Raw genomic sequence first — 26874 nt, 5'->3', positions numbered from 1 at the left:
TCATGGTTAAATTCAGGATCATTTGTTGACCACCCACACTGACCTCTGACCTCCTCTGTGATTGGGTGGAGCTTTCCTCTGGTCATTAGCATACATCAAACACCTTAAATCAGCCGCCCGCCTGGTCTCGCCCTCTCTCTCCTTCTGCAGCTCTCTGGGCAGGAAGGCTTCAGAGGAGGGAAGCCCAGCAAAAGAAACTCACAAGATTAAACACAGAACTGGGCTCCCAGTTCCTGACAACAGTCTGCCCCCAAAACTTTACTGCAGAAGTTCTCCCTTCTATCTGGGCGTCCGCTGGTCCAGTTGGAGACGTCAGCTGCTTCTGTGAAGTTCTGGCCCGGACCCACAGGTGACCCATGAGGCTGGAAGCTGCAGCAAGAATGGATCTGTTCAGGAAGCTGTGGAGGGCGAGGAAGCTGATCCTGGTGGTCTTCATCCCTCTGTCGCTGCTGCCCCTGCCGCTCATACACCCCACCAGTGTGAGTACCAGAGATTGACTGTAGTTTCAAACCGGTTCTGATGTTCAGGTGTTTGCATTTCTGTGTATAACATTCCTTCTTATAACTTAATATATATTCTAAAATGTCTAAACTTATGTCATCTTTTATTTAGCTCCATAAAAATATGCTTTCTTGACAAACATTTATTTTTATTACACATGATTTCTGTTTGATTTCCACATTAAATGTAATTCAAACTAGTCATTATTGAATTCATGTTCTGCTAGTTTTTCAACTTAAAACAAAGAAGTAAATAAGACATACAGTCAGTCATTAAAATAAATATTAAGTTTAAATTAAGACCATTTTCTGATGATCCATTCACGTCACGTTGTTCTCGCCTGCTGCTGGGAGGATGATGGGATTTTGACGCGTGTCTTTGTTTGTGACAGTGATTGACAATTGATCAAACGGTTCTTTGTATTCTGTATTTGATGAATGATGGCTCTAAGAGGCTCGAGCATCGACAACATGGAGCCTTAAGTTTTTAGCTTGAGATATCTTGTTCCAGTGTCGCACAAAGTTCCAGATTATTGGTTCTAGAAATACAATCAATGATTCGTCAAACACTGTCATGTGACCCGTGCGCCTCAAATGATAAATCTAGCTCGAATTGACTGACTCTTTTTTTCAGGGAGGTCATCGTCCAGAAATTCCTTACCTCGAAGTGATCTGTATCAATGTTATAGATTTATCTAAACCTTTGGTTTGAGATAATACAGTGTTTCGCAGTATCTTTTGACATAAAATGGCAAATTGCATTTAATTAAAGTAAATATTAAGTATAAGAAAAGTGCGTGTTAATGAATTATTGCAGATTTTGACAGGGAAGCAACAGTAGCAGGATAAAATGATCTCAGATCTGTAACAGAGACGCTCATATCACTCAACGTTTAATTTTCTTATGGCGCCTTATGAGTCGAAAATGAACACGGTGTCCACTGGACATCATAACAAACGCACAAAGTATTAAAAGTTGGAATTTAAAAGTGGAGATTCCACCGGTTTCATGTTTTTGAATAATGTTTAGACTAGTTTAAAAAAAAAAAACACTCGTACAATTGTTTAATTTCCAAGGTTTCCAAGGCAACTGTTCCCCACTTCCTCCTGTGGCTGAGCTGAATTTATTAATTTGTGCCAGTAATAGAAGTTGTAGATATCCAGGGAAGAGGGATATATATGGGAAAAGCACAGCGGAGGAGAATCATTCAGCTGGTGGACGTTCTCACATTGAATATAATGGCAGCTTATCTTTGGTGTTACAAGGCACACGCGGCACAAAACTCTTTTAGTGGATTAGGTTTAAGATTTGTTGTGAGAAATGGAATTAATGCACAAAGCCCCAAGTCTCTCTGACAACAATGGTCTGAGACTTAGTTTCAGTCGAAAATTTACAAGTGATAAATGTTCTTTTTCACCTCCTTTCTATGTCTTCAATGACTTGTTTTGAATCGATCTTAACTAGAAGTGGATCCGATATGGACGGTGGTGAGATGACGACACTGTGTCCCTTCCTGGGTGTTGTTTTTTTTTCCACCATTAATCCTGGTTAATAACACCAAACCAAGGACATTTTAAAATGGCTGATGTGGTAACAGTGGCGTAACAGGTGTGTGTGTGTTCACGTGTTCACTAACTAGTTCCAGGAAATCACCGACATCATGCAGAACATTCACAATAAAACAGACTTGTGTGGTGTTGCGGCCAGTGCTCCCACTGTTGTGTCAGTCGTGGTCCATGTTTGGCAGCAGGCGCCGGCACAGGATGAGGCCGAGGCAGAACAAAAGTACAAAAACCTCACCACGGAGAGAGGAAAAAAAGAAAAGAAACAAGTGATTAAGTTATATAATCAATCCAGCGCCACGCAGGATTTTGGCCCCCACGTGGCGCCACTCACGACATCAGGGACCCCAGACTGTTGCAGGAATGTGACAGCGGTTTTGTTTGGAAGCGGCGCTGAGTCCAGCTGCAGCCGAGGAGCACGTGTGTCGCACATCCTTATTGATATCATGCGGAATTACAGCTTGTTATTGAGGAAAATATAGGTAATTATTAGGTACGTTTCAAATTCACTTGGACACGTTGTTGGCTGACGTACGTGTGAGGTGAGTTCCATCTGGATCCAGGAAGGTTTTAGAGGTTTCTTCAAGTCACGAAAGTCATTAAATCGCTATATAAGTCAACTTCTATGCTACTGTGGTGACACAATGTGTTCTTTTTGTTTATTAAGCATTAGTTTAAGACACATTTAATCTAGTTTCACTTGGTGGTCAAAACCCTGAGCATGTTTTAAAAGTTGATTTTACCAAAAGCCAATACAAATTTTGAAGCAAAGAAGCTACTTCATCGATTACATTTTGTTTTTATTAGTTTTGAAATTAGCTTCTTGGAGAAGTTATGGACTGTCTCTGGCGCTTCCATATATTTTCTAATTTTAATAGGAATTGGTATTTACATTTTTTTTACTTATAAAAGCAGAAAAATATACATGCTGTTGAGCTGTATCTGTCAGTTGAAAAGTCAAAAGCTGAGTGGTTCAGCTCTCAGAATCTGTCCATCACGGCTGTTCAAACTCTGTGTTTGTAGCTCCTGATAGTCGCTAATCATGGTTTCCTTCGCTGATAACACGCCTGACGAGACAATCAATGAACGCTTGTTCAGGCTTCACACAGAATGTCTGGTCAGCAAGAAATGTTTGGGGCAACAAACAAACATTTACTTTAGTTATTATACAGAATAATTCCTGTTAATCCTCCACATAAAGTATGGTTAATGGGGTTTTTGTTATCGTTTCTTACCGTTTTCTTGCCTTTCTACCTGTTTTCAATGGTGGCTTCCTCTAGTTTATCCCGTTTATTTTAATCTTGAACAACAGCAGAACATTTTGTTTGTGTCCAATAGTGTGGCAACTGTCCTCTGATAGAGAGAATCAATAATCAATAAACATCGACTGCTGACCTCATGATGTGCTGAGGATGTGTGTTTAAGTCCATGTTTGTTGTTCCTTCAACACCTCTTCTTTTCCTCAAAGTCACACTTAGTAACAGCTGGAGTTTTGCTATAAAGTAATGAATGAAACTTTAATTACGTTTATTAGTTAAAGCAGAGACAACTCAGTTAGTTCCACAGATAAAGGCCAAAATAGCTAAAAGAAGCTTGTCCATATATTCTTGAGTTTACTCTGGCAACGTTTAAGATACTAGTACATCAAAAATGAAGTATATATCGGTACCTTTGTTATATTTTTAATCTAAAAAATCAAATAATATAAAATAAGGTGCATTGATTTACCAGTTTTTGTATGAAAGTCATTCTATCAAATAAGTACAGTATTTTAGGTCAATGTTGTTTAATAATTTTTTTTGCGAGCTAACTGTGTTAGCCGCTAGTATGAAGCATGTAAACAATTTCCCAAAAGCTGCTGCCGTAACAAAATGTTGGTTTAAGTTAGTCGTCTTTGCTCATGTTATGTTGTTTCACATGTGGCTGTTCATGTGGCTCAGCAGGGCTTCACAAATGTTGTCGGCCAGTCGGAAGAAAACTACCATTCCTGGTTTGTACCATGTAGCCTTGTCTTAAGTAAAGTTACGATACTGATGTGACGAGTGCTTGAGAAAAACTGACAAAAACCAAAGCCATTTTTTTATTGTATTTTTCTTTTTTTTATCCTCACTTTATTTCCTATTAACCGAAAGATACTTTTAGGTTAAACAAGCAAGTTTATTTGCAGATTAAACACAACAATTGTTTCTCTGGTGCAGTTTTTCTTGGATAGGATTGTGTTTCTAGAAATACTTTGAGTTCACGAAGCAGGTTCAGCTCTAATATTGACACACACTTTTAGGGTGTTTGTTAATGTCCAAAACACATTTTTATTTGATATAAATAATGTAAATTAAATGCTCTTTTTAATTTAATTATAGAAAGCCATCAAAAGCATTCATCCAATTGTCACATCAACCATTTTGTGACCACACAACAAACACTATTCAACATAATTCAAGACTCAAAATATATAACTTGTTTTCAACAGTGCTCACTCCCTCTCAGTGAATGCATGTTCGTGCTATCTCGTTCTTGAAGTTCTCGCTCGGTGCTTTCATAAACTATTGACACAGCTGTGGGCGAAGCACGAAGTGAAGTCACGGTTGCTTCCGAGTTCACGTTTCGTGACATGTTGACGATGTTTTTTCAAAGTGTGTATTCTTAATTCATTTTGCTCCTCCTCTTTCTCCGTCACGATGACAATGTTGTTTATTTTCTGCCTGCAGGAAGCATGTTGTGCGTACGTGCTGATGGTGACGGCGGTCTACTGGGTGTCAGAGGCGGTTCCTCTGGGGGCCGCGGCTCTGGTGCCGGCCTTCCTCTACCCCCTTTTTGGGGTCCTGAAGTCGAGTGAGGTGAGTTTGTCCCGCTCTTTCAGTTACTCCGACAAGCATTACTTGTTGATTATTCGTCTTTGTTGAAGGTTTTATAAAAAAAACATGTATCTCCTCATCGCCCTCGTATCTCACCCTAAACATGACTGTTGTCATATTGATGTGGACTTCTTACCAGCAGACCCCAATCACTTTGAAAAAAACAACTGTGGGTCATTTGTATGTGGATCAGTGGCACATAATGGCTGTTTTCAATAGACACCCACTCTGCTGTGATTGGTCAAACATCAAGGTTTGTCACCGCCTGTCATCAATCTCTGAAGTCTCTACCTTCAAGGGACTCCTGTTGTATAAACAAAGCGGGATTCTGAGGAGGAGTGAAGCCATTATTAAGTCATAATGGACTCTGCTCTCGTAACCTCTCGTTCGCTGAGATTTCAGACGGGAGAGAACTTTATAAAGTAACAAGTCCAAAACTTGGTCATGATTTCAACATTTGAATGTATAATCTAATTGATTTAGGAGAGTTTTCACATTAGTTTTCTTTATAAAGATTTGTTTTTATTTGAGCTAATCTTTTGATCGCTACAAAAGGTGATTTGGTCCCAGGTCCTGGTGATTGGCCCCTGAGAGATAGACATTGTGCCAAAATAGTAAATATGATTTTTCAAGCACATACACAACTATTTTGATAGCTTCAATAAATCTATTTTGATCACCATTTTGATGTTTTTCTGAAACTAATCAAAACTGGCACAAATGCAAAAAATGCTATTTCCTTAGGAAATACTTTAGGTTGTATTATTGAGACACTGTCAATACATTTACATAAAAACAAAACGTTGGATGAACGAGCAGCCCCTTATCGTTCATATCAGCGTTACATAAAAAGAAAGCTCTACGCCTCATGTGACCAAATCGCAGCGACACTGACAAAAGCCGCCTGTTAACGCCGCTGAAAGCCTCTTGTGACAGTGTTCGGCAAATACGCCAATAGTGTTTATGCAACCTTTTTTTTTTCGATTACTGAACTTTAGATCTGCAGCGACACCAGCGCTTGGTGAAGAGTGGACATAGGCGGACATTCTTCCACTCATTAAAGGATTAACAACACTTGCTTTGTGAGTTTACAGTAGAAATACCACAACAATCGAGTGTTGACAAACAACACTGAGGCACTGTTGATAAATAAACCAGGTCGAACATTTACAGATTAAAGATACGGGTTATGTTTTTATCCTGTTCTTTTGGTACTGACACAAAGTTCTTTATGTGACTGTACACATCCATCTGTATGTTACCATGATAAGTACAAGGCTTCTTTTAGGGGAGGTTGATATTGATATATGATATATTGATATATTGATGAAATTATAATTACATATTGTAGATTTCCTTTTAAAATGACAACCTCAACAGGTCTTTCAAACTCTGTATGTGTTTTGCGAGCAAGTTCTGCTGCCACCTGCCTTCATATTTAGCTCATTTGAATTTTACTTTGAATGATATCAATGGGATATCAAATATAGACCCGTGACCCAGAGCTGCTTTACTTAATAACTACGTTACCTTTGGCCAATTACTGGTTACTACAAGTGAATAAAAACAGTTTCCGTGGTAGTCTTGACACGGACGTCACACTCTCGTCAATTATCCTTTTCATCCATCCTCTGTGAGATATACCCTTCTATCATCATCATTTTAATCTATTATTATCATTTATTATCATTGTTTATTTAGATCGATCATCTAGATCAGACCTGGGCAAAGTGCGGCCTCGTCTATGCAGCCCGCTTAAGGTCAAATATATAAATATAATAATATAAATAATACTATAAAATTGACCGTTTTTAAATGTTTCCAATGACTAAATATTTTATTACTAGTACAGCTCTACATATAACTTGTTAAAGTGATATATATGTATTTTTTCTCTCTGTTATTTTTATTCGTAATGTTTTTAATTTTCAGAAAATAAAGAACTTTTTCTATCACATTTTAACATGGAATTTAAATTAAATTTTTTTTTTTTTTTAAGAATTTCCTTTTATTCATTTTTTGTTTTTGTTTGTTCTTTCTTTCTGCTTGACGGCCCCTTATAACAGTCACAGTATATAACGTGGCCCCTGATCTAGATTATACGGCTTTAATTGTACATTACGCTTCACTGGCCTGTACACTTTGTCTTAAAACCTGTAATAAAATTTAAAAAATCTAATATTTTTAATTATTACACTCTTATTGATTGTAATCTGTAATACTATATACTTCTTTTCATATTTATTTTATTTGTTTATATCATTGTTCTTACCTTTTTTAGACTTTAACCCACAACCTTACACTGACCGCACATTTTCTTCATCTCTTCCTCTAGTCACTAGTTAACGAGTGAACTCGACAGAAGTAACTAGTAACTTCCCTTTAACAAAGCAACTTGCCCAACACTGTGGAAGAACAATGCATATTAGCTTCTGGGTGAAAGGTGAGACGGAAGATTTGCACGCCGGTGCTGTGAACTTGTGTTAGGAAGTGGAGCAGACTCACTGCAGCGACTGTAGGAGGTCAAGGAGGACATGGAGTGGAGGTCGTGGACAAACAGATATCTTGTCTCTCCTCTCTGTTATCAACGATTCAATCACTTCCTGTTGTGTCGTAGGTGGCTGCCGAGTACTGTAAAGACACCACCCTGCTGCTGATGGGGGTCATCTGCCTCGCAGCTTCCATAGAGAAGTGGAACCTGCACAAGCGCATCGCTCTGCGGATGGTGATGATCGCCGGAGCCAAACCTGGCATGTAAGAAGTCGCCCATCGTGGAAAACGGTCGATCCTGGGTCAACACTTTTGTACGTGTTTCTTTCAAGGCTGGTGCTGGGCTTCATGTGCTGCACCGTGTTCCTGTCCATGTGGCTCAGCAACACGTCCACCACAGCCATGGTGATGCCCATCGCCGAGGCCGTCCTGCAGCAGCTCATCTGCACCGGCCTGGCCGACGGCCACGATGACCTGGATACCGCTGAGGCCACGGAGGATGAAAGCGGTGAGCCTGGTGGGGGTCACTGAACACTCACAGCAGCCCTCCAAATACTCTCAAACAAACACTCACTCAGAACACACACGTATACATGTAAATATTATTAGTCTTGTCTAATAAAATACAGTCAAATTCATGGTTTTCTTATTCTCTCGTGTATGTGATTCAGAAAAGGAGGACAACCAGGAGAAGAACCAGCTGGAGCTGCTGTATTGTAACGACAGGTGAGGGTCCGAGTGCATCTGTTCGTCAGGGCTGTTAGAAAACATCTATATGCTGATGCAGCACAATTTATTATCACGATACTGTATCAATATTCAACTGTATCGATTTTATTATACTATATATTTTATCATAGTTATTAGATAACTATAATAATTCGATTTTTCTTTTTAATTGACAATTAAAAATAATCATGTCATTTAATTATGTTTGTGCAATTAAACTTCCAGCCAATAGATGGCAGCATTTATTACGCCCTGCAGAGCTTATGGAACGATGAAATCTTGTGAGATTCTGTTGATGACTGAGGACGAGAGGATACAGTCGATTACAGCAGTTTTTAAAGCTGATAGTTGGTCATATTTTGGTTTTAAAACAAATGAAAGCAGTTATGACTTCGTCAAGAGTCATGTGGTCTGTAAATTCTGCAACACAGGAGTCAAGTACTCGACAATACTACTAATTTGTTCCTACAGACTCGCAATATATAAAAAGCAGGGTAAGGGACAAAAACAATAACAAATCACTAAAACTGTACGACTACAGAATGTTGTTGTGTTCTCTATTACAGATGAGATTAAAAATATGTAAACTGATATTAATATGATAAAATCAACTTTTAAAAGTTATTATAGACTTGATTTGTGTAATTAAAAATAAGAAACTTAAACATACATACACAGTGTGTGTATATCTATTTTTATGCTTTGATTTAACTAACTTTCTTGTATATATTTCTGATAATAATATTTCAATATTACAATAATATATATTATATCGAACCAACAAAGTAGAGATAAGTGAAACTATGAAATCATTGTGGCGTATTTTAAACTACTTTGTCTGTTTGCCAAAATGAAATCATGTGACAAAGTTTACATTAATAAATTCTTTTGTCTTCCCTGCAGCGACTGCACCAGGCAGGAAATAAACGAGGTGAGAGGTCACTGGCAAAGATGAAAAGAAAGGATTATACATATTTATTCTATAAAAAAAATTGCCATGTGTGTAGGTGCAGACGGTGGAAATAAACGGTTCTGGATTGAATCCAAGGCCAACCCAGGACTTCATCGCTCACTCCAACGGTCACTTGCCACAGGTACAGAGAAGTTCTAAAGCAGCTTTTTTAGGAAATATTTTAAACCTTTGCTTTAATAATTTAGGCTTATTTTGTATTTTAATCAGCATATTTTGTATCGCAGATTTCCATCGAGATCCCGAATGTGAAGCGGGTGAAGGCCCGGAGGGACTCCCAGTACCCCACCAAGAGAGACCACATGATCTGTAAATGTCTGTCACTCAGCATCACGTACGCGGCGACCATCGGGGGTCTCATCACCATCACCGGCACGTCCACCAACCTCATCTTCGCCGAACAGTTCAACACGTAAGTTCAGAAGCGACAACTTTTCCAGACAGTTGGTTGAGCTGAAGTTATACAGTTCACGTTAACTCTGTGTCTGGGGGTCAGAGTGAGGTCTGGGATCAGAATGTGGAGCCGATCCCCTCCAGCCACTGTACTAATCCCACTAATATGCCTCCGTCGTGGTACTGCTCGCTGGACAAAGGTCAGGTTTTGATTTGATGTTGCAGAGAATTCAGAGTCCAGAAGAGAAAACCTGAGAGGAAATTGTTCCTTTGACACTAGACATTAGACTCTTATTCTTATCTTAGATTTGATTATAGATCTTATCCTAGCGTTTAATCTATAAATATAAAAGTCATTGACAAAATAAAGTGGAAAATCACTCCTCAGACCTTCTTCTGAAAATAACTAATCAGCTTTTGACTTATTTTACAAACAGATTAAAAGCAGACGGTCTCATAACCTCCTTGGCGGAGGTAATAAATTAATAGAAATCGATAACTCACCTTAAAAAGGTGTCCGTTTGTTTGAGGCAACATCTTGAAGACCTAAATTATTGCCGACTAGGTCAGTTTTAAAAAACAATAATACATTAGTAACATTGATATAAATTAAGACATTTCATTGAAACCATTGAATCTATTTGTATAAGAATGTTAAAAGCAGTTGAATTAAATAACTATAAAAACAGTCAAATTACTTTTGTAATTCAGAATACCAATAAAATACAGTCACCTTGTTCCGTAATCAATACTTGCTGAAAATGTAATTAGAATCATTTTTTAAGTTATATTTTCATACTTAACATAGGATGTATTGTCAAATGATGCATTAGTAAAGAAGAAAAAGTGATAGTATATGGGCAAATCTAAAGCTTTTCCGCACTTGTTTTTCACACTTGTTATCTGAAACAAATGGCTCAAAATTATGTCTTAGAAACTAAAGAGGGCAAACGACCCCCATGAAAATCCCAATATACGTCCAATTTTTCGAATTCAAACCATATTTAATACATATTTAATGTGAGTAAGTAAGTTAAGCTGGCAGCCAGTGAAGAGTTTTAAGGATCGGGGAAATGTGAGTTCTTCTACTAGAGTGGATCAGAATTCTCGCTGCAGAGTTTTATATTAACTGCAGGCGAGACAGATCCTTCTTGTTTAGACATGAAAATAAACTGTTACAATAGTCCAGGCGAGAAGACACAAACGCATAGATTATAAACTCCAGATCATGTTGTGACAACATTTACCTAAATTTAGAGATTTTTCTCAGTCTTGAATCTCAGCTCCTGTCGCCAACTTTTAAGGGACTTATAATCCAACTGACCTTCTAAGGCTATAAATTATATCAAAATATGTCTGATGAGATGTGGATGTAAATGTTGAATGTTAAACTTGACCAAAGTACCGTCACTCGACGCGGGGAGTTTCCTTATCAGTGCTTCTGCCTCTCAGATAAGATTTTCAGAAAGACGACAGCTGCCCAAACAAATACTTGACCGATGTGTGTCCGTTTGTCACAAGTTCAAATCCATATCAGGCTCTTGTTGTTGCGGACCTGTTCTGAAGTCCATGTGGGCTAAAAAAATGTAATTCGCAGACGTTATCCAGATGCGAAGACGATCAACTTTGGAACGTGGTTCATCTTCAGCTTCCCCATCGCCATCATTATGCTGGTGCTGACCTGGCTGTGGCTGCACTGCCTCTTCCTGGGCTGCAAGTGAGTGTCCTTGGAGACTGGTCCTGGTACCTCTGGACGCCACTTTGGGTTCTGGTGTCGATGACTGTATTATGTTCAGCTTCAGAGAAACATGCTCGCTGAGCAAAAAACGAAAGACCAAGAAGGAGCTGATGTCAGAGAAGAGGATCAAGGAGGAATACGCCAAACTGGGGAAGATAAGGTTTGTTGCTCTGCTTGGACAAACCTTCTTGACAATTGTTGATACTATCTTGTGTTTGTTTCATAGCTACCCAGAGGTGGTCACTGGCATCTTCTTCATCTTGATGACTCTGCTGTGGTTCACCAGAGAACCAGGTTTCGTACCGGGCTGGACCTCTCTTTTCGAGAAGTAAGAGAAGACAATTGTTTCCTGAAATCCCTCCAAGAACAATTTCAACGGACTCTTCTGCTTCCAGGAAAGGCTATCGGACCGACGCCACCGTCTCCGTCCTTCTTGGCTTCCTGCTCTTTCTCATCCCAGCCAGACGACCGTTCTCCTCGTCCTCTTCCAGCAGCAGTAAAAATCCAGGTCATTTGTCAGACTTTTGATTCACTTGAAACTATATGATGAATATTTCTTGAGGGACCATACACTGATCCTGGTCTGGAGTAAGAACTATAAAGTTTGTAAGAACTATAGGAGTTAGATGCTTGTTGTTGATGCAGCTCTCAGATAATATAATACGATTTAGTGAATCAAAGCGTTTATAGAAGCTAAACTAGTCTTTGCACTGCAAAATAAACAATTTACTTTATCTTAAATTACAGTAGCATTAATAAACCATAACTGATAGCTTAAGATAGAGAAGCATTAATCTTAAATTCATTAATAGCTTGAGCAACTTAAGATTTAACATTATCATCATTAATAGCTTTAGCAAAAGTAGCATTTACTTTAGCATTATTGATAGCTTTACTTACAGTAGCATTTTTACTCTTAGCATTATTGATAGCTTTAGGAACAGTAGCATTAAAATTCCTAAGCTGTGTTTACAACATTGGCAATAAAGGTTTCTGATTCTGGACTTAAGCATAATTGGTAGCTTTAGCAAAAGTAGCATTAACATTAGCATCAATAACAACCCTAGCAACAGTAGCATTAGCAACATTAATAACGCCAACTAAAGCGGTGTTTACCTTAACATTGACATTAACCAACATCTTTAGTAGCAGCAGCATGGATCTTAGGATAATTGATAGCTTTAGCAAGAAGAGTAGCATTGACCATATAACCACTAATAGTTGTTGGCATCATTATCATTAGCTTTAGCAACAGTGACAGTAGCATTAACCACATCAACATCAATTGCTCCAGCAATGGTACGTCTAATTTTAGCATCATGAATAGCTTAAGCAACATTAGAATTAGCCTTAGCATCGATAAATCTTTAACAACATTAGCACTAAACTAGCTATCAATGTGAAACAAGTAACATTAACTCTAGAAGAGCTATGTCAATAAATATGGATTTATGTCAATTTATATGGATTTAACTAGCACAGCTAATAAAAACAAGAAACATGGAATGTGTTTTGAGGGTTTGAGTGTCTTTTAGCAATTACGTTTTGTTATACCAAGCTTGATTTCTGAGTTTCACATTTTGTATGGTATGAAAGCATGTAGTTAAAATACATTTTAGGTTAAATAAAAAATAAATCCCAGTATGTGAGTAAACAAGCTGCTTGGCAGAGGTCTGCACTCTAATTAAAAAAGTCTTTGCGGTTCAGACTGCTCAGTCCAGGGAGTCAAAGAAAGAGCTCGTAAGGGAAAGAAGGCGGTGGATATATTTTATCTCTGAATAGACGCCGGTGTCCTCGCAGAATGTTAAACACTTGCGCTGACGTGGTTTGTGTGTTTGAACCTCAGAGTCCGAGTCAGATGCTCTGGCACCTATGATCACCTGGAAGGACTTCCAGAGGCTGATGCCATGGGAGATCGTCATCCTGGTGGGAGGCGGCTACGCTCTGGCCGCCGGCTGCAAGGTAACCCCCCCCCCCCCCCCGAAACCCTTAAAGATCCGTCAAAATCTGTCAATCTCGGTCGACTCTTCCGGCTGATGATGAGATTAAAGCCCATCATTTGAGTGTGTGTGTGTGTGTGTGCAGGTGTCCGGCTTGTCCGTGTGGATCGGCCGACAGCTGGAGCCCATGAGTGGACTTCCTCCCTGGGCGGTCACCCTGCTGGCCTGCCTGCTGGTCTCCGCGGTCACAGAGTTCGCCTCCAACCCGGCGACTCTCACCGTCTTCCTGCCCATCCTGTCCGCACTGGTGCGAACGCACATCTTTTCTTAAAAAAATCCGCCGTTCGTTTCCAATTAAACCTGTGCCGACGATGACCTTTGACCTTCCCCTCTCTTTCTAGTCCGAGACGCTGCGCATCAACCCGCTCCACACTCTGATCCCCTCCACCATGTGCGTGTCGTTCGGGGTCATGCTTCCAGTGGGGAACCCGCCAAACGCCATCGTCTTTAGTTATGGCCACGTGCAGATCAGCGACATGGTAGGACACGTAGCGCCCTCTAGTGGCCGTAACGAGAAACCTTTTATTTTTTTTGCTTTTTGGGGAAATAAATCTAGAGGCTTTTCAGGAAGTGCTGTTCAAATGTTTTTAAATAATTAATACATTCATTATAAAGCACTTTATGTGGGGATTAGAATCCCAGCATGCATTGCAACACAGTCTAATGGGTCTAACATTAGCTAAAATAATGAACTAAATGCCATTAAGAACGGGCTGTCATGTTTGTTCTCAATGGAAGCGCCCCCTGCTGTTGGTGACCCCTGACATGCACCTTTCCTCATTCATTTACTAATTTTTCTCTCAGGTGAAAGCGGGCTTCGGCGTGAACCTCATCGGCGTGGCCGTGGTCATGCTGGCCATCACGACGTGGGGCGTCCCTCTCTTCAACCTGACGGAATTCCCGGACTGGGCCGTGTCCCCGAACGTCACCGGTATTTTATAACCGCTGGACGTGAAACCCTGAAGAAAAGATCGGAACATTTCACTGAAAGACTTTAGTTTTGATAAAAGTAGTGGAAGAGAGGATTTGTTAAATGGAAAAAAAAACAAGGTTTCTTTTTACTCATGTCAAGACATATTTGTTACATGATTTCATTATTTGCAGGTCAGCCTACGATAAAATGTTCTTTTGATCTGCGTGAAACACTATATCACTATAATAAGTGCAATTGAACTGCGTCAAACTATTTTTCAAAGTGGAATCAAATAATATAAATACAGTTATTATACTATAAATCTCACTTTGACAAGGTAGCTGGTGGGTTAAGCAAGTCCTAGCTGTTACAATTTCCATTTAAGTTTTTTAATATTTGCTTCCTTTTATATTATTGAAAAAACAAGGAACACAATTCTCATTCTCATAGACAATCATAATAATAAATGAAGTAAGAATTTCCTGAGTATCTATTTGATTATCTGGAGCATTTATATGACATAATACATCAACTCTTTTTATACTTTTGAGAGGCAATAATCTCAAGACAACAATTCCAACAGTCGAACTTCGTCTTAAAACCTGCTGGCAGGTTCAGGGGCCAAAACAAATGTTGAGTTCAAGTGTCATTAAAAAAACCCAAGTCAGAGAGAATCATATGTTTTTTTAAACCCATAAAATCTTAATATTTTTCCTGGAAATGTTCTGGTGTGGTCCTTCATTAGGTCGTCCAGGAATGACAAGCTTGAGTAAAAAGAGATTTTAAAGAGTCTGAATGGAGTGAGTAGAGTCACATAAATCATCTGTAAAATCACAAAGTTCTGTTTATTTTTACAGCTTTTTCTTTTTTTTAAATAACATTGTGGTTCATGTCTAGGCCTTAGCTGTGACGCAAATCAAAGTTATATTTTGTAATTATTTGCGCGTTGATCTCGTGTTGCTGCAGCAGCGACAGCGACACGTGTGTGTACATATTTAAAGATTTGTAAAATAAAATGTGCCTTCAACTTTAATCTGCTGTACTGTGACACAATTCTATTGTTTGTATAAACATAATAGTGGAGAGATTAAAAGAACAAACTGTTGAAATGTGTGTGTTTTTTAATTTTATGTAAGAATTGGCAAATATTGCTTTCCTCAGGGTACTCCTCTCATACACAGGTTTATCGGAGTACTCGTCTCGTGCACAGGTTTATCCGAGTACTCCTCATGCACAGGTGTATCTGGGTACTCCTCTCATGCACAGGTGTATCCGAGTACTCGTCTCGTGCACAGGTTTATCCGAGTACTCCTCATGCACAGGTGTATCTGGGTACTCCTCTCATGCACAGGTGTATCCGAGTACTCCTCTCATGCACAGGTTTATCCGAGTACTCCTCTCATGCACAGGTTTATCCGAGTACTCCTCTCATGCACAGGTGTATCCGGGTACTCCTCTCATGCACAGGTTTATCCGAGTACTCCTCTCATGCACAGGTGTATCCGAGTACTCCTCTCATGCACAGGTGTATCCGAGTACTCCTCTCATGCACAGGTGTATCCGAGTACTCCTCTCATGCACAGGTTTATCCGAGTACTCCTCTCATGCACAGGTGTATCCGGGTACTCCTCTCATGCACAGGTTTATCCGAGTACTCCTCTCATGCACAGGTTTATCCGAGTACTCCTCTCATGCACAGGTTTATCCGAGTACTCCTCTCATGCACAGGTGTATCCGGGTACTCCTCTCATGCACAGGTTTATCCGAGTACTCCTCTCATGCACAGGTTTATCCGAGTACTCCTCTCATGCACAAGTGTATCCGGGTACTCCTCTCATGCACAGGTGTATCCGAGTACTCCTCTCATGCACAGGTGTATCCGGGTACTCCTCTCATGCACAGGTGTATCCGAGTACTCCTCTCATGCACAGGTTTATCCGAGTACTCCTCTCATGCACAGGTGTATCCGGGTACTCCTCTCATGCACAGGTGTATCCGGGTACTCCTCTCATGCACAGGTGTATCCGGGTACTCCTCTCATGCACAGGTGTATCCGAGTACTCCTCTCATGCACAGGTGTATCCGGGTACTCCTCTCATGCACAGGTGTATCCGAGTACTCCTCTCATGCACAGGGTTATCCGAGTACTCCTCTCATGCACAGGTGTATCCGGTTTCTCCTCTCATGCACAGGTTTATCCGAGTACTCCTCTCATGCACAGGTTTATCCGAGTACTCCTCTCATGCACAGGTTTTCATTGAAAAAGACAACTGGCTCTTTAAATGTTTTTTTTCCTTTCAATTCAATTTATTATAAAAAAATATTCCTGGATAACATATACAGAGAATTCCAAAGACAACTATTTCCAAGTTCAGCAGAAGAATACGACGTGACGACTGCACAGTTCCGTCAGAGTGCGAGTGATATTATACTCAATTGTCACGATACCTCCTACATGTCGGTTCTCATCATGTGTGGGGGAAATATAGATACTTTCAGAAGCTACGACGACGGTTTTGGACCTTCAGCTGGCGTGAAACCCTCCGTTTCCAACTTTTTCTTGTACTTCAAATAATCCCGCCGCCTGTCGAAGTGCTTCACCTGCCGAGAGGATAAAAACAACTCAGTTCTTCTCTTCTTCTCTTCAGTCTTGGAGGACAAGAACCAAAAGAGGGCAGCTTTTATTTACCCATTGACCGGTACAATTTGCCTCGTACTCCTTTCGGAACTTCTGACAGGCCGACTTGTCGTCGTTGCTTTCGTCCATACATTTCCAGAGAAGGTCCCTGGCGTCCCAGCAGGATTTTCTCTCTGAAGCATTTGGAGCTGGCATGACCACTGTAGACATAAATGACTTTTAAATTCAAATCTGCACATTTTAATTGTAAAACACACACAAAATGTACAGAAATGTTAATCAAATGTCTTATTTAGTTACCCGTGGATACCAAACAGACACAAACATATTATTTTAAAAAAGCGTGGTTTAATAATTGTAGTTATGAGGTGTTACCCAACCAAACAAATGTAGCTGCGCTCTTATAACAAGTAATACTACCTGGCACGACCTTTGACAGGTGATCTCGAACTTGCTGCTGCTGAACCCACGCGTCTCTCTACATGTGTGTTTTGAAGCGTCACTTATGTCTTCAAATACATCCACAGATGTGTGAAGTGGAGCAAAGTGAAGGACAGGGAGGTCGCCGAGAAGTGACGTCATTTACGTGGGACGACGGATCTTCTTCGTGTTTCCTGGCAAACATAATTTCTGCCACCTACTGGTCTGGAGTGTTGCTCTGGATTCAAACTACTAAACAAACGTGTTGTTTTTATTCATCGTTATTTAGTTATTAGTCATCAGATATTGCAGTTTTAAGTCATAACTGTGTTTTTTTTTTTATCTTCTTCCTGTTCTGGACATTTAAGTGATATTTCCTCTACTATTTTTTGTTTTTCCACAATTGTCAACGTTTCCTGATCTTTGTTTCTTTATTTTAAAAACTGCACTGTTCAATTCATGTATTTTTTAATCCTTGATTTAACTATTTCTTCTATTCTTGAGCTCATTACAACTTTAAATCCTCTAGAGGGCGCAGCTTTATCACTGGTTAAAAGTTTGCGCCGAATTTCGAACGTTTTACATTTAAATAATAAGTATAGTGTCACAGTAAAACAGAAAATAAATAAATAAAGTTCAGGGGTCATTTTGAGATTACTCTCAATTGCCAATATAATTCTGCATCAGAATCAGAAAATCTTATTGCCAGTTTGTAAACACAAATAGTAAAAAAAAAATGATTCATGTCTGTACTGTATCTTATATTGTCATATTCCAATGTCCCAAGCAATATTGTGCTAACTCCCTGTAGTTCTGGATATGTTAAGGACACAGCAGATGACGTCAATAAAATAATTACAGAAGAACAAATATTGGGGCCAAATGGAGACATTTTCACGACAGGAAAACATGTAATGCTGTGTAATAAGCGTGTCCAAAATTGGGTTAATCTTGTGTGTTAATGTCTTAGGGGGAAAATATATGTTTCTTACATCCAGTTAATCTCTTTAAAAAACCTTGGATGATTTCTCAGAAAAAGCAAATGGCAGAAAGACTGACAAAAAAAACGGTCCTGGGGCTGTATTGAAATCCACATTGTCAAGTTCCCCACAGTCCAGCGAGCGATGTGGAGGCACAATAAAGTTTTGTCGAGCTTGGCAGTCGGCGGAGACGAACCAAAGTGTGTTTTGTTGATGAACTTTCTCCTCCTCCTTCCCTCGGTGAAGAAAACCCTCAGCGGTTGCCATGGCGTCGAGCAGCCATCCATCTCAGTTCATGTGCTTCTGAAGTGGATTTAAAAAAGAAGAACTCGGAGGCCCGGGTGTGTTCCTCGTGGCCTGCTCTTTGAAAAGTGGGGGTTTGCATCACTAAAAGTGTGCGAGTCATAGGAGTTCACTCTCAATGTGCGACGCACACGTTTGCTGAACCCACTCCACGAGTTTGTTTCCTCTCCTCAACAAAAGGGCACAGCGGAGATGTAAAGACTGAAATTCCTCTCTTTTGAAAAATCGAACGACACACTGAGACTCCATTTGAATGTGTTTCAGAAAGAGAGGGAATATGATGATTCCACTGAAGACTGAGAAGTAAAGATGGTATTTTTTGGTGCTAATTGTGCAGAATTCAACTGAATTTGTTTACGTCTGTTCGTCCAAAGAAGGTTTAATGAATTGGAAGAAATAAAGTTGTACATTTTATGGCATCAAGACAAAAAACATCAACTAGAATAGGCTCTACTTGCATCTTGAGCCAATGACTAACAGTTAGTAATGCTTGGTGACCTTTTGTGACTCTATAGATGAATAAAAAAAATAGCCAGATAAGTAACAATTTCAAAGAACACAATGATGAATTAAAACTTGCACAAACGTGTACCAGTGAAACCCTGAAGAGGAAATCGTTGTCTCTTGTATATCCAGGGATAGTTAAGTACTGGTAAGTTGTTCTAGACTGTTTCTCTACGGGTACTATTCTCTCATAGATCAACTTTAGATTAACTTTATTGATTCCTTTGGAGGTCTACTTCGGGAAATTGTTTTTCCAGCTCACAGCAACACAGACGATAGATCCATGAAACAAGAACAGGAACAAAGTGCAATAAAAAGAAAGTGCAAGATGACACAAACTTAATCTAAAGATAAAGAACCTAGATCAAAGAAAACAACAAAGAAAATGATACAAAGATTAACATGGAATGGAATCATCTTTTCACTCCACTTCTGCACCCAAACTCAGAATTAAACAATCTAATAGCACGAGGAATGAATGAGTCCCTGAGTCTATTAGTGTTGCATCATGGGAGGAACATTCATGCTCCATCTGCTTCTCTGTTCACTGATGACCGTGTTCAGAGATGAAAATGTCATGAAAGTGTATACATGTTTTATTTGGAAATATACTTCCTTTTTTAATTAAGTTTTTGTTTTCTTTATTGTCCAGGTTGGGCGTTATTGTGCATATCAGAACGAACCTAATCAACACCCATCCATTAACGAGATAATGTGCCGCCTGTGTTAAAAAAAAACGGAACAAAAAAACTGTCAGTAAATAATCATTCTTTTGATAAGAGTTCTTACTCTTGACTCTCTACTCTCACTTTATCCTCCCTCCCCGTTTTCTCCATACATCTGTCTCAGCCGGTCACTGCTGGAGGCCGTCAACATCAAGTCTGGTTCTGCTCGAGGTTTCCGCCTTCTTTTCCTCGCCACTGTCACTGTGATTCATTCATTGTCGATTTGGTGGAGTCTGTTTTTGTTTTCTCCCATTTAGTCTTACTTGAACTGTGAAGCGTCTTCAGATAACTTTGTTATGATTTGACTTGAATTAAAGTATAGAGAACTTGAGGAAATTCTCCAGTTTGATTCTAAAATTCTAATTTTAGAATAAAGCCTTGAATTTACAACAAAAAAAGGCTTTTTACCTCTAAACTATCTCCTCTTTCATTAGTCTTTAAAGATTAGGATAATCTTGTCATTATCTAAAGGTATCAAGACTCAGATCGAACATTTCTGATGGAATCAAAATAACCGTTTTATTCATTTCTTACCCAACAATATCTATTTAAATATTTTTAAGGCCATATCAAATGAGTTGGCGGCCAAGATTTGGCCCCTGGTCCTTGAGTTTTTACAGATGTGGTCTAGATCAAGAAACTATTGGCAAAAAACCAACCTCGGAACAAAAGCATTCTTGAACATCTGAAGAAAGTGTATGATCTTTAGTCTGATTTAGAGTAGCTGATCCTCATCCTTACTACTACAATGACATGATCTGAGGTCACCATGTTGTAAGGTTGTTTTTTTTTGAGCATAAGAATTCATGATTAAAATGTAACTCTAGAATGACGTGGTTTATTGAATGATCGATCTTCTATTAAACTTGCTGGTTTTCTGTTAAAGAGAATCTTCAACCGTCGTGACATAAACTCCATCATCCTCTCAACAAACAGCTGGAATTTATCCTGAAGCTTCTGAAATCATTCCTGCTTCCTGTTGCAAAAATGAATGCCAGCGAGTGAAAACCAAGGCTACATCTAAGAGAAGAGTTACGACGACAACCTTCAGTTACTCATTAAAAAGGTTTTGATCTGATCGCTCCAAGTCCAACAATCACTCATCAAAGAGGATTTCCATCATCAATTAAGTGTGTTTCTGGACAGTGGGAGGAAACCAGAGTTCCCGTACAAAACCCACAAAAGCACAAGTATATGTTCTATACATATCCTACACAGAGAGACCCCTAGTTGGCTCCCAAACTTGCCTTTGACTCGCATGTATCTCAGATATATAGACACATTCAGCCAAATAATTATGACCACCTGCCTATTTCGACGTATGTTTCATATTCCTAAACAAGGATCCAGAATCCAGATGACATCACAGTCTACTCTGAGTCCCCTTTAAAATGAAGTTGTCAGTGTTGAAACTTTTAACTCATGAGGTCATTATCGTTTATCATCAATGCATTCATGATGAATTACACAAAGAAATAGGAAGAAACATATTTTTTAATGTAGCCATTAGCACAATGAATGGGTTCATTAAATCAGTTTAATTATTGTTTCATGTTCCTGTTTGGTTTTCTTGTCCGTAATCTGAAACCCACAATGGCAGTCCTGGAATACTTGTTAGACTAATTACAATAATCCAATCAAATGTTGCTTTTGGAGACAAAAAAAACTACCTTAAATGGTTTAAAAGATTGTGGATTTAAATGAGTGTATTGAGAAATCTGGATCACCCGGATTAAAACCTTTTTGTCCCTGTTGGAACAATTACTAATGAAGCTGTTGGGAACTTGTTCATGAGACGTGAGGTTTGAATCTCGATTGATGTTGTAATAATCCAGACTGATGTTTGAATAATATAGATTAATGTTGGAATAATCCTTAATATTGTTTTAATATTCCAGAAGTGACATTTCAATAATCTAAAAGTGATTTTTGACATACAATTGAATAATAAAGACTTTTGTTTTAATGATCCAGACTGATGTTTAAATAATCCATATTGGTTTCTAAAATAATACAGAAGTGTAATTTCAATAATCTAGAAATCATATTTGAATAATCCAGACCAAGATTTGAACATAAAATAAAGTAAAGACTAGTAAAATAAAGACTTTTGTTTTAATAATCCAGACTGATGTTTGAATAATCCAGACTATTTTAATCTAGATTAATGGTGGAATAATCCGGGATATTGTTTGATTAAACCAGACTCATGTTTGAATATTCCAGATTGATTTTGGAATATACAGAATATTGTTTTAATAATCCAGACTGATGTTTTAATAATATATATTATTGTTGGAATAATCCATAATATTGTTTCAATACTCCAGAAGTGACATTTCAATAATCTAGAACTAATATTCGAATAATCCAGACAAAAGTTTTGATAATAAAGACTTTTGTTTGAATAATCCAGATTGTTGGAATCTAGATTAATGTTGAAATAATCCCGACTGATGTTTGAATAATCCAGATTGTTGGAATCTAGATTAATGTTGGAATAATCCAAAATATTGTTTGATTAATCCAGATTTGTGTTTGAATATTCTAGATTGATCTTGGAATAATCCCGACTGATGTTTGAATAATCCAGATTGTTGGAATCTAGATTAATGTTGGAATAATCCAAAATATTGTTTGATTAATCCAGACTTGTGTTTGAATATTCTAGATTGATCTTGGAATAATCCAGGATGTTGTTTGAATAATCTAGATTGATTTTGGAATAATCTATATTTATGTTTCAATAATCCATAAATTGAGTTTAAATATCCCAGACTGATGTTTAAATAATACAGCACATTGTTTTAATAATCCAGACTTTTTGAATGATCCAGACAAAGGTTTGAATAATCTTAGCAAAGGTTTGGATAGTCCAGACTATTATTTGAAAAATCCCGACTGATGTTTAAATAATCCAGACTATTGTTTACATAATCCATCAGACATTAAAGATATACATTTTAGTGACATTGGCCAAAGTCTTGTAAAATCTCTTTAAGATATTTTATCTCTAAACACCCAGGATGTTGAAGCGATGAGGGCCAAACTCACCAGAGGGTCCAGGACTTCCATCTGTGAGCAGGACTGACTACAGAAGATTCAATCTTTTCATCGTGTTTGCGACATGAATCCTATCGTTTCCTTACCGATGAAATCATGAAACGACTAACGAAGCGTCTCCTTCCATCAATTATCGAGACGCTGACAAAGCGCTCTCGGCGTCCCTCGCGATAATTTATGCAGCAGTTGAAGTGTCAGATGAAAGGCGGAATCTAAACTGTGTAATTGGAACACATTGTTTATCCGGTCCTGCGATATTGGCAGCGGCGGAGGTATTCATTAAAAAATGAGACATCAGAGCCGACATCGACCGGTGTTCATCAAGCCACGCCGGGCAGCCTGCTGACCTTCACTTGCTGCAACTGCTGGTCAATAACACCCGTCGATTGTCCCGAGCGCGGCCATGGCAACCCCGGGGTGAGACCAACACCTGCATGGACGAATGCAATAATTGATTAAGAGGCAACGATTTAACCTCTTTTGGACTGTAGGAGGAAATCAGAGTGTCTAGACACACACCCATACGAACAACTCTGACCTCGTATCATCGTGGGCGACACAAACAAGTGAATTTGTGCGACGACTATTGACAGGAAGTCACATCGCTGTTCAAATATTCATGTCTCATGGTCCCCCTTGATTATGACCACAAAAAGTTCTTGTGTTAAAGTGCCTCCAAAAGAAAAATAAATCGCGTTTCTGGCGCCCTCTAGTGTCGGAATAGTAAACCTGCAATTGTAAAAAAAAATTTTCGCCATAGACATTTTACTGTCTTAACATTTGTTCACAAAAAAAAGTATTTTTTTTCTTTAACAAGTCATGACCCACTTCTGTAAAGAAGTTCATGCGACTCTCACAGCTTTTCCAGGTGAGTCGTCCAGACGAACATACGTAGTGAAGATCATAGTTAGAATAACTAGCTAGAGAGTTCTACTGCATGAGTCACAATTGTTGAAATGAAACTACGATACAGAAAATTGAAGAAAAAACCCCACAAAATGTTACGTATTCTTGCTTTAAAGACTCTTGGATTTGAGCGAGTAGACTTCTTTCCCACAACTCCAGCACTCACAGGAGCACCACTCCTGGTAGCTCTGAGCATATTGTAGCAAACATCCGAAAAAAAAATGTTGGTCCAACAAGTGAGACGAGGCTCCCTCCCGATCTAAAGAGGATTAGCGTCTTAATTTATGCTAATTGATGCGTGTTATTGTGGGTCTGCAGTTGGTCTCACGCACACACAAGTTCCTGCTGCCGTGGGGTTCTGCTGCCTGTTGCTCGTGAACTCTGGGTACTCCGCTGCTGTGGGTGGTGGATCTGGTGAGAATTAGGGAATTTGACTGTTGCCAGGAATTTACCAGAGAAGCTTCTTTAAACCAAAGACCCTTTATTTCAGGGGGGGGGGATTTTTTTGTTTTTTTTTACAGGCGCCATTTGTTGAGATACTTAAGATAATCTGGCGAAGATATTGAAGAGACTAATGTTATTCAGGGAATGTTTCATAATAATTAGAACATTGAATAAATACAGAATTTAAAAACACAATTTGGTAAATTTGAAATAATATAATTAATATAAAAATAACTATTATAGCAAGTTAAAGTTATAGAGCAAACAAACAAATGCACCAAAAAAATAGAAAGAAAAAATAAATCTGAACAAATTTGATTAAAAAGTATTTATTAGGGAATCATAAGAAAATGAATAAATTAGTTGAAATAAACGTGAAAATTTGAAAAACATTTAGATATGATTCTGTTATTTCTATATATGTTTTTATTTCCGGATAGTGGCACTTCTAAAAATAACATCAAATTACATTTTTATCTTAAAATTTATTTTCGATAATTTTCCAATTAAATCTTTTTTTTTTTATGTTTTCTTTAATAATAATTTAAAAAAATAATAATAACCTCCCCCCCCCCCAGTACACATCTGTTGATAAAATGTAGTATAAGAGATGACAGCAGTAATTACGTTTTAAATGCAGGCAAAATACCCAACTAAACCAATTCAATTTAATAAATAAGATTAAATATCGTTTAAATATAATTTTAAAAAAAGCCCGAAACTCAAGTAAAATGTTGACTCAAATTAGTGTATGGTTATCAATAAAAAATATTTTTTTGGATAAAAAAGCAAAACAAAAACACATTTTTGTCACGTTATGTATGTCCGTTTATTCCCTAAAATACAGGCAATAATAAGGTAATATTAAGATTTAAAAATTGATTCAAAGTGTTCTTGAGTGGTTCATCTCCACTGAGGGCAGTGGGCGGCGCGCCTCCAGTGCGCGTCCACGTCCTCAGACGAGCCCACCACGTCGCTCCTCGACCCAAACCCAGCAGAACCAAGTGGAAGCTCGCAGATGATAGATCGTCGTCAGCGCTCACCAGAGGAACCAAAGGAACCATGAGCAGTTAGTTCGTCGCTTCACTCAGAGACGATTCTTTCTTCTTTCTGTTCCGTCCACACGAGGACCAGCATGAAGCCCAGACTTCTGAGGAGAGACCTGATCTTCTCGCAGCTGCTGCTCCTCAGCCTGATGGGTAAGGAACCGAACCGCATGTCTCTCGGTCCACGGCTCGTGTTTGAACTGATTTCAGGTCCACTGATTCCAAACACTCGGAATGAATGGAATATCAACGTAATCTCCGTCAATCCGACAGAGATTAGGGTTTATTCCCAGCAGTGTTGCAGGTGGTTGCTGCAGTGCTTCATCTGCGCGCATTTTTGGGAAGTTCCTGTGTTGAGATTAGTCTGGAGCCGACTGGGTTTAACTGAGCTGAAACCACAACATTATGACCAGCTGGCTGCGAGTCTTCTTTTTTTTTTTTTTTAAACCAAATTGTAGCGCTCAGCAGTGGTCAGTACCTATGAAGTTTGACAGCATGAGTTCTGTCTCATCTTGAGTATCCAGGTCACTCTTGATACACTTCTGAGGAATGATGTTTTTAATGCCTTCTGTTGAACATCACACCTGCACCAATGATTGAACTCATATTCTGGTTCATGATGTCTCTCAGGGTGAGGGTCACCTCATGTCACTAATGTTAATGTTACAATTTAAAGTAATGAAGTTACTTTGCTCAGTGAATGCTCTTGATACACATCTAAATAATGATGTTGCTGAAGAGTGACTTCTTTAATCAATAATGTTGCTGCTTTAAGGCGTAACAGTTGTCAGATCTCTAAGATATGTTCCACCGCTGTGTGATGAGGTTGGTCATGTGACACTTCTAATTTATTTTTTATTGCGTTTCTGGAGCAAATCATGTCGTGCTTTAAATTATGATTTTGACTCTTAACCAATAATGTTACTCATGTTACACATTTTGGCCTTGATTACACCTCTTGGTAACATTGTTTCTTGTGTTTTGCCTGTAAATATTGACATTTTTAAGGTTGCGTCTAGCAATAACACTGCTAATGCCATTTCTTCTTAGATGATGTTGCTCATGTTACGCCTCTTAGCAATGAAGTTGCTCATTTTACGCCTCCTAGCAATTAAGTTGCTCATGTTACGCCTCCTAGCAATGAAATTGCTCATGTTACGCCTCTTAGCAATGAAGTTGCTCATGTTACGCCTCTTAGCAATTAAGTTGCTCATGTTACGCCTCCTAGCAATGAAATTGCTCATGTTACGCCTCTTAGCAATGAAGTTGCTCATGTTACGCCTCTTAGCAATGAAGTTGCTCATGTTACGCCTTTTTGCAATGAAATTGCTCATGTTACGCCTCTTAGCAATGAAATTGCTCATGTTACGCCTCTTAGCAATGAAGTTGCTCATGTTACGCCTCTTAGCAATGAAGTTGCTCATGTTACGCCTCTTAGCAATGAAGTTGCTCATGTTACGCCTCTTAGCAATGAAGTTGCTCATGTTACGCCTTTTTGCAATGAAGTTGCTCATGTTACGCCTCTTAGCAATGAAGTTGCTCATGTTACGCCTCTTAGCAATGAAGTTGCTCATGTTACGCCTCTTAGCAATGAAGTTGCTCATGTTACGCCTTTTTGCAATGAAGTTGCTCATGTTACGCCTTTTTGCAATGAAGTTGCTCATGTTACGCCTCTTAGCAATGAAGTTGCTCAT

General features: G+C 38.8%; 3 protein-coding genes across 12 annotated transcripts in view; 2 read left to right on the top strand and 1 right to left on the bottom strand.

Moving 5' to 3' along the window:
- Positions 1-173: 173 nt before the first annotated feature.
- On the top strand, positions 174-15229 carry slc13a4 (solute carrier family 13 member 4). Its single transcript, XM_087785785.1, has 16 exons — positions 174-479; positions 4772-4900; positions 7536-7672; positions 7741-7916; positions 8080-8134; positions 9041-9068; positions 9145-9231; positions 9335-9519; positions 11098-11217; positions 11297-11398; positions 11465-11566; positions 11634-11746; positions 13085-13200; positions 13324-13485; positions 13580-13717; positions 14043-15229. Exons 1-16 carry the CDS (start codon positions 357-359, stop codon positions 14178-14180), a joined length of 1911 nt encoding a protein of 636 aa, XP_087641911.1. The 5' UTR covers positions 174-356; the 3' UTR covers positions 14181-15229.
- Positions 15230-16434: 1205 nt separating this feature from the next.
- coa6 (cytochrome c oxidase assembly factor 6) lies at positions 16435-17353 on the bottom strand. 2 transcript variants are annotated; one of them, XM_087785783.1, is made up of 3 exons: positions 17210-17353; positions 16841-16989; positions 16435-16752 (listed from the first exon to the last, which is right to left on the bottom strand). In XM_087785783.1, the coding sequence occupies exons 2-3, from the start codon at positions 16982-16984 to the stop codon at positions 16654-16656; spliced, it is 243 nt and encodes an 80-aa protein (XP_087641909.1). In that variant the 5' UTR covers positions 16985-16989; positions 17210-17353; the 3' UTR covers positions 16435-16653. The 2 variants fall into 2 exon arrangements, with proteins under 2 accessions (XP_087641909.1, XP_087641910.1); XM_087785784.1 differs by having other exon boundaries at positions 17220-17340.
- Positions 17354-25105: 7752 nt separating this feature from the next.
- The window catches only part of ptprz1b (protein tyrosine phosphatase receptor type Z1b), a 50847-nt gene continuing 49078 nt past the window's right edge, over positions 25106-26874 (top strand). For all 9 annotated transcript variants that reach the window (XM_087786785.1, XM_087786793.1, XM_087786789.1 and 6 more), the window contains exon 1: positions 25106-25333. In XM_087786785.1, the coding sequence (XP_087642911.1) occupies positions 25270-25333 (64 nt within the window). In that variant the 5' untranslated portion in view covers positions 25106-25269. The remainder of the gene's footprint in view (positions 25334-26874) is intronic.

The sequence above is a fragment of the Callionymus lyra genome, chromosome 3, assembly GCF_982586985.1.
Source record: "Callionymus lyra chromosome 3, fCalLyr1.hap1.1, whole genome shotgun sequence".
NCBI lineage: Eukaryota > Metazoa > Chordata > Actinopteri > Syngnathiformes > Callionymidae > Callionymus > Callionymus lyra.
This window is presented reverse-complemented; position numbering and strand designations above follow the sequence as displayed.